This window comes from Etheostoma spectabile, chromosome 4 (genome assembly GCF_008692095.1).
Source record: "Etheostoma spectabile isolate EspeVRDwgs_2016 chromosome 4, UIUC_Espe_1.0, whole genome shotgun sequence".
Lineage (NCBI taxonomy): Eukaryota > Metazoa > Chordata > Actinopteri > Perciformes > Percidae > Etheostoma > Etheostoma spectabile.
Window position 1 is genome coordinate 5949167 of NC_045736.1, and position 8545 is coordinate 5957711.

The 8545-nt window shown below is 41.6% G+C and overlaps 1 protein-coding gene across 2 annotated transcripts in view; it reads right to left on the reverse strand.

Annotated features, from left to right (window-relative positions):
* Positions 1-1573: 1573 nt before the first annotated feature.
* The window catches only part of znf831 (zinc finger protein 831), an 11776-nt gene continuing 4804 nt past the window's right edge, over positions 1574-8545 (reverse strand). For both annotated transcript variants that reach the window (XM_032514872.1, XM_032514874.1), the window contains 3 exons: positions 6671-8545; positions 3697-3947; positions 1574-2751 (listed from right to left, as the gene is read on the reverse strand). The exon at positions 6671-8545 is cut by the window's right edge and continues 2272 nt beyond it. In XM_032514872.1, the coding sequence (XP_032370763.1) occupies positions 1963-2751; positions 3697-3947; positions 6671-8545 (2915 nt within the window). In that variant the 3' untranslated portion in view covers positions 1574-1962. The remainder of the gene's footprint in view (positions 2752-3696; positions 3948-6670) is intronic.

The window sequence follows — 8545 nt, forward strand, 5'->3', positions numbered from 1 at the left end:
GACCGGCTGTGAAGTGATTAAAAAAAAGTCATTAATTTTGTCTTCAAAATTGTGTGTTCACAGATTCAAGATCAGATAACATCAGTACATCGCTCATGGCATAAAGTTACATATCAGGTTACCAAATTTGAATGCCACCCAGCTCCATACCACCTTGGTCATATACAGAGGAAATGAGAAACAACAGCTGATAGTATTTGGTTGTTCAACGGCTGCAACATAAGATTACACATGGACGTATGTGTGGACCATATATTTGCCAATTGCACACAGTGCTTACATGTTGTATATATTTTTATTTTATTATTTTTATTTTATTATTATTTAATATTAGTTTTTTATTTTTTATTTGTATTAATGTTGAATATGTTTGTTTGTGTATACTATGTATACACCAATCACCAAGATGAACCTGGTCTTCTTCAGGACTACAGTAACACAAGTTACACACTTACTTACACAAAGTCAAAGGTAAAAGTGAAGAATAAAGCCACACGATCAGACCAGGAGAAATGTTTTAATTGACCTCTGCTGTTGTTAAAATGGTTAAAAAGAGAATAAGGTTGTGCAATAAATGGAGGGAAAATGTATTTGTTTCATCAGGTATGCTTACTTAACAAGAATAAGAACAAGAATATAAAATTAGAAAATGAAAAGTAAACAAATATTCATTTTTTTCACACAATAACAAATCAGCTAACACTCCTGCACACATAAACTTGTCAAGTCCAAAATGTTTTATGACCACTACTGGGATGAGGATTTACAAGGAAGTCAGCGTGAGCTATAGCTGTGGAATTATGTACAGAGATGTTCACATACACCCATTTCCTGTTTTTGTGTGTGCTGGTGCCTAATCATAGCTGCTGACTCATTACAAAACCCAGACTGGGAAAAGGGTCATGTCCCTCCAGCTTCACCTGGGTGATCTGATTGGAAGCAGAGATCTATAACAGCTATTTGGCAGCATGTCCACATGAGTCACACACACAGGTGTTGTCTGGGAAAGTTATAGAGTGCACTTCATGAGAGAGAGAGAGAGAGATTGAGGGAAGGTAGGCAGGACAAATGATGCGTGAGAAGTATTACAGCAGTTCAAAAGTCATCTCATTGGTTAGATTAGAAGCAGAAGCAGCCATAATCTTTCTGTCAAAGTTCATGAAGCAAAACAGACATGAGGGAAATCATGGGGGAGCGATTAGTGTGAAGCATGCCCACTCTGCTAACAGAAACAACAGCCATGTTGTCTTAAGTGCTTATAAGTGATTCCTAAATGTTGGTGACATGGACGCTAATATTTGAAAAACCAAGCCAGCTGGTTGAATGAAAACATGGTCAATGGCAGTCTTTCTTTTTATATTTGTTTATATATTCAGTAAGCCTGGGTGCTTGTTGTGGATATTGCAGGCTGCAGGCAAGCCCCTACATGTTTAAGGCTGCATTCAAGCCATGTCAGCTGAGAGATAGAAAAACCTCCAGGTATTGACACTTCGATCCCAGATGGTTAGCCCCATTGGCTTTGTAGTCACACCAGGTAAATGGAAAGTAAGGCAAAATCGGCCAATTTGTTTTAATCATGTTACATAATTTGACTTGTTTGTTTACAAATGAAACCAGATATAAACAATGTATTGCTCCATTTAATGAATGATCTGCATTAGTCTTATTATTTGATTTTATAACTGCGATGTTGACTCTGCCGCTGTTTTGTGATTGGTTCAGTGATGTCATGTGGGAGATACCATCAGAGTACTATATTGGAACTCATTTGTCTGAAAGGAAATGAACACATTGTTGCCTATTGACCGTTTAACATATTATTCTATAGTCAATGCCAGTTATTTGGAGTTTATACATGTGGTTCTTTTGGCTCTGCCCACTAACTTAACTGAGCCATCAATATTATTTCTGCCTCCACTCTGAAAACATATCTCGTCAGCAGATACATATGTGCATGTTGTCCTAAAGCTCAATGATAAGCTTTCCTTCATCGTCACTACTGCTGGTGTCTTCTGTGTATTCCAGGCAGCTTTGCGTAGGCCGTACTCCACTGGGCAGACACTCTGGCTCGTAGCCATGAAGCTGGCTGGACAAGTAAAAAGAGTGGCATTTGTTGGTAATGTCAGTGCTCTGACTCATGCAGTCAGTTGCTGCCGTATCCTTGTTGTCTTGATAATCATCTAGTTCTGAGGATTTGAAGGGCTCTGACGACGTTTCCCCTGTCAATCCAGCAGCAGCTTTACTGACTTGAACAGAATAAAAATGTTGGCTGGGGTGAGTGGAGGGGGGTGTGATGACATCAGGCAACACACTTGAGCTCACTGCTGGGACGTTGTCAGCTGAGATGCTGCTCTGCTGCTGGTCCGGGTGAAAAAATGTTGTTTTTTGCTGAGGGCTGGACTCAATCTGTGAAAGAGCATGTTGTGTTTTTGTTAATGTGGCATGTTCTCTAATACCTTGACTTGAATCTGATTCACATAAGATCTGTGTTTGTTGGTTATGGAGGATGCTGCTTTCCCAGTGTTGTTGTGAGAAATAGAAGTTGTTCATGTCTAGTGGAACCTGTGGAGAATTGAAAAGGTTCCTCTGACTGCTGATGGAACAATGATTCAGGTTGATAGGCTTGCTTGGGGCTTGATGAGGGCTCTGTGGAGGGTACTCAGACATTCCTGAATGTGTCTGGGAAAGATTATGAAGACGCTGCTCAGATAGCCAAGAGTCTTTAAAGGAATCCACCTTTCTGTCTTCTCCCTGTTAAGAAGGAAGTAGAATATCACAATAATACAGTCATCATCCTCCCTGTCTTCTCATTAGCTTCCTGCCTAGCTCAAATACCACAGTGCCTAGTGTGTCAAGGGGACCATCACAAGGGCGTCAAGTTGCTCTTTAACTTTCAATTACACACCATGACGTTTGAAATCCTATGGCGGAGTTCTGCTTCTGTTATAATGGATTGCTAATGTTTTTAACTTTGGCAAAAGTTCATTAAGCCTCATAATTTATATCTGACTTGCTACCATGTGTGCTTCTGTGATATAGATTTCTGTTCTGTTGTGTAAATCTCTTTTCTTTTTCAACCACATACTTTTCTGTTCCACACATTTCAGGGGATCGTATGTTGATTGTGCTGTGACTATCTCATTTCTTGGTAAAATGTATTAAAAAAGGAAAGCAATTCTGTAACAACCCAACATGTCTGAAACCTGCTTGTTTCCCAGGTCAGGACAGTCTGAACACATCTGGCTCAGAGGGATATGTAGAACATTTAAGAGGAGTGTATTTAGAAAGAATGCCGATTGGAAAGATCCGGCATTTTTTTTTGGCATTCAGTTTTGGCATTTGTGTGCCATGTCACTTTGGCCTGTGTAGTTTAGAGAGGGTTAATTTTAGTTATACTATATATAATATATAATATATTATATATATATATATATATATATATAATATATATATACTACACTATATATGTATATGTCTATATATATATATATATATATATATATATACATACAGTATACAGTATATGCATGTGAAGGAGGTGGTTACCAAGTCCCAGTAGTGAGGACACTTCAGTTTTTGTCTAGAATGTGCAATCATTTGTCAAATGACGCCAATGTGTGTAATCTAAACACTGAAAAAATACAATCATTGTATAATGAGCATTAAGCCAGTGGGCAGTGAATACAGATATCTCACCTTTGGCTTTGTCATATCAGCTAAACACGTGTATGTGCAGTTTGACTCGGCCTGGTCCCATTGTCCCGGCACCTCGTCTGTCTCAATCTTATCCTCTCCTGCCACCCCTGCACCTCCTCGCCCCTCCATGCATTGAACGTTTGTCTTTCCAGCCTCTTGCCTCTTCTTGGGCCTGCAGTCTGCACAGTCCGGATGCCCAGGGGCCTCTCTATGTCCCAGTGACAGGGTTAGGGGGGCTCCTTCAGTAATCACTTGGGGAAGAAAACCAAATGAAAAAGAAGTTTTTTCTTTAGGGCGGTGTTAATTCTAATCATTCACCTGAAACCTACAGCTGAATGTAGCTGACTTTGGATAAAAGCACAACAACAACAAATATCACAGTAAATGACAAAATAAGGAATGAGGGACTGTTCTTTTTTTTTAAGGGGCCACTGGAGGAGTTTTGGAACCTTTAATCAAAATAGACTTGACCCTCCCTCCGCCAGCAATAACTTTTTCTATGATCATCCTAAATGATTGGGAAAAGATGCATGGCCCTCCCCAGCAATTTATTGATGCCTTCTGTTCTGGTTTGCACTTGGCAAAGATGGCCCGTCTACATTGTCTGCTATTAAATTACTAAATTCACTTCTGATACTTTTTATGCAAGGAATCAACTATGGAGAGCTTCCACATGGGCTGTTTTATGAAAATAGATTGACTGGAGCTCTAGGAGACTCGCAGACAAGAGGCGTTTGGAAGATACACAATGTCGCGGCGTAAGTTCACTGACCGCGGTCTCACTCACACAGAGGAGTGGGAAAGCAGCGTCTGACAAGGGCAGAAAGATACCTGTCTGCCAGTCTTTTAAATAAATTATATCATTTATATTAGATCTGCTGATTTTTCTTTATCACAAGCGTTGATTTATTTTTTCTCTGTGAGTGCGCGTGCAGGCGCACACACCCTTTAAGAAAAAATGTAGGCTTGTCAAAAAAATTGCATTTCAGAACTTAGGAAATGGACAGCGGCCGTCACAAACACACACTCCTATTAACTCGATATTAACCTAAAGTTGTAAAGTAGGCTATCTTTTAACTCATGACAGCGCCACTTCTCATAAATACAGACTGGACTGGAGATGAGAAGTTTAATTGACACTTAACTACCATCAGCACGCACATGTTAGCACCAAGTGCAATGTTTCATTGTAAATGAGCAAGCCTCTTTGAACTGTTGCTGTTTTCCTGAATACAAAAGTTGGGTGACCCTCCCCCCTAGACTAAAAAACGTTGGATGACCCTCCCCTCAACAAAGAATAAAAAGACATGACCCTCCCCCATTTTCCACAGGCGGTCCCTTCCATAACTACCGAACGGTCCCTAATGTGTTATATTAATTGCAAATCATATTGGTGTGATACAAATGGACAATGGTGCATAGATATAATATGCCGTGGAGACCACAGACGTTCTAAAATTGGAATTCCCTTGCTCTGCAAAACTCTTAGGGCACACTCCTCATGGAAAACTCAATGGATCCCTCCTCTTCTGTCCTCTCCTTACTTTACTATAATTTAATATGATGTGCCTGAACACTAGTGTTGGTGACAAGTCATTCCGGGACAATTAAACACAGTTTGTTGTTTCACTTCAGCCAGGAGACAGAGGATAGAGCCCACACAATGGCCTTTCAACTGTGTCATTGTCCTATTCCCAAACTCCAGTCGTGTAAAGAGTGGGTAAATTGGTGCTGTGTGTTGTGATGGGTGTGGAATGAAAAACATTGCAGGACACTACCATTCTGTGCAAGCCTGTGGACAGCCCACATGTCACAGTAACAAGGCCAACAATGGTCAAATAAAAGCCACATGGACTGTGAGTTTTAACCATGACTTCATTTCACCATGGAGACATTTTAAAATGAAACATGATTTGATTATTTTGTCCTTAACTAAAGTTATGGGTTTTGATGATTCTGCAATACACAAAACCAGACAAGGCCTCCACTCTGCAAACCAGTGATCTTATGTTGCCATCTTGTGGTAAAATCTGGTTTGTCTTGAAATGTGCACAGATTAGTCAAAGCAATCTAGAGCAGTCTGCATATCAGTATTAGATCAGACCCATTCTTGTTGTGTCTGTTCACCGGGACATGGGAATGGAACAAAAACAATGACCATCCACACCAGTCAAATAGTATTTTTTAACCCTTTTACATGTAAATGTATCTTACACTTTAGGATGAATGCACAATGAGCTGTGGCCTCCTGTTAACATCTCCAGCACTTTCTCCCTGTACATTGTGTCCTCACACTCTGGGCTAAACACATTTACAGGAAGATGCACCATGTCAATACAATATTAGTCTATGTCCACGATGTTCCACTCTCAGGATTGGTTTGTTGCCTGCCAAAAATTCCACCAGATTTCAATCATTTCGGGCGGATTTGCGTTACCTTCCTCTTTCTCTGTGTTGGTGTTCTAACCTGTGGTGGATTTCTGAGGACTATGGTTAACTGCTCCTCAGGTCTCTGCAAGGTAAATCCAGACAGCTAGCTAAACTATCTGTCCAATCTGAGTTTTCTGTTGACAACAAAAACTACTTTTGAACGTACACATGTTCCACCAAAACAAGTTCCTTCCTGAGACTATTTAGCAGAGGCACCGTCCAGAGTTTAGCCTCGCCCAAGATGATTGTAATTGGTTTGAAAAAAATTCCAATAATCCAGAGCCCGTTTTTCAACCATCCAGGAATGCTGTGTGGACTACTCAAACAATATAAACTTCAGTCATTATCCCAGAATCAGGGGGAATATAAGACACAAAGTGTTCACCTAAAGCGGATGTGAACACTATCAAACACCCTGAAATCAGCTATTACTCTCATAGTCACAGTTTACATATAAAACCAACGTGCTGGACTACAAAGCCTAATTAAAGACAACTTTTCACACTGTACAACATAAATACACTTAAAATAGTCAGATAATTACCTGCAGGAGCGCTCTGAATACTTGGGAGCACAGCTGGGATGTATTTGGGTCCTTCTAACCTGATGTTAGAAGACACTAAAAAGTGAGCAAGTTGTTTTTCTGAGTGGGTTGAACTGTTTGAATCCTGTAATTCACTTGGAGTTATTTCCCGGAAATCCTCTGAAGGTCGCACACTGTCACATCCCATGTTTGCATGTTTCATTGAAATGTGTGCCTCTGACAATGTCAATTCCACTGAATTACTGCCGTAGATGGTTGCTTGTGAGTTCAGCTGCCTTGAAGCTTTACATTTATTGATGGAAATTGAAGAAACTGACCCCGAGAGTTCATCAGCACCCTCAGCACTGGAGGCCTGACTGTGGCCGACCTGAAGAGGGGGGTGGGTCTCTCCACTTTCTGTGGATTTTGTTGTCCCTACATTACATGTAGCTGCTTGATTTTTAAAGTGAGAGAGAGAGGTCCCGCTGAGTTTGTGTTGGACAGAGAGTGTTTGAGAGATCAATCCACCTTGGCTGACCCTTCTGTCCCGCAAAAGCTGCTCCTCAGCACAACGGTTCAGCGAAAGGGCGTGTTCCTCCTCTGAAGTGTGGCTCCTTCCTGACTTTGCACCTTTGAGTAAAGCAGCAGTTGACATATCGCCCGTAGGGCTCTGAGTCACAGTGAACGTGTCTCCATGAACGTACTGGTGTGGGCGTATCGACGAGCCAAGTGCTTCAGCAGGTGTAGATTGAGCTGATACCGTAGCCTGAGTGGAAATACTCTCTTTAGTCAGGGGGAGATTTGTCTCTTTCTTCCCAATTTGTGCAGACATTTGAGGATTTTTTCTCTCCATGTTACCTGTGGGTAAAGACTCACTTTGGTCCCCATGCTGTTGAGGTCCTTGCTGGAGATTGCTACTTCCCATGGTGACAGAGCTTTGAGCTTCATTCTGGATCACTTCCGGGGCCACTGCTTTCACATCCTGTCTCTGTGAGAGTGCACTACTTGCTTGCCTCTCGATTTGGGGTTCCATGAGAGCCAGCTGCTCATCAGATATGATTTGGAGGCAGATCTGGAGGTCTGCTGTTTGAACATGAAACACATTCTGAGCATCTGGCTGCATCTGGTTATACGGTACAATGTGACAAGGAATGAGCGGAGTGTTTGAGCTGCCATATGCACTGTTTAGAGGGCTCAACTGGTCTGATGCTGACGACTGTGTGTGGGACAGAGGGGAATTAGGGTTAGTTAGACCTTGTGAGAAAGTTGTAATGTCAGCAGCAGACATCTTACTGTTTGCTGTGGTTATGGTTGGTGTTGCAGGGATGTTCCAGGGTGCACAAGGTTTGGGAAACTGCATAGGCACTGAGCTCCGTGCAGATTTCAAAGTGTGTATTAAAGCGCTGCAGAGTCCTGCCTGATCATTTTTTAGGCAGGATGTGGTTATTGTATTTGCTGCAAATTGCCTGTGCTCTACAGCATTTGAACTTATTCTTGATGTTTTAGCCTGACACACAGTTGTGGCTTTGCAAGGCAAGAGCAGCTGGTCTTGTGTGCTAAAAGCATTTGTCTTTTTGATATCACAAGTCTGCATCAACGGTGAGGTGACAGGTTTAGACGTTTTGAACAAGGGTGAGGTTTGCTCAGTGTGAGAAGATGACAGAGCAGTTGTGAAAGTTCCCATTGGTTTATCCACAACATGCGGTGAAGGATTTGAATCAGGTTCAGCAGCATTCGGTAACCTGAGCTGGTACTTGGGTAGGAAGCTAGCCTTGGCAGGGGAGGGCGTGGAAGTGGCTGGCGAAGTGCTGACAGATGGTGTATTTGCATTGATTATGCATGTTGGGAAGAGAGCTGCTTTTAACTGAGTATGTTTTTGAAGGTTGATATAACTGA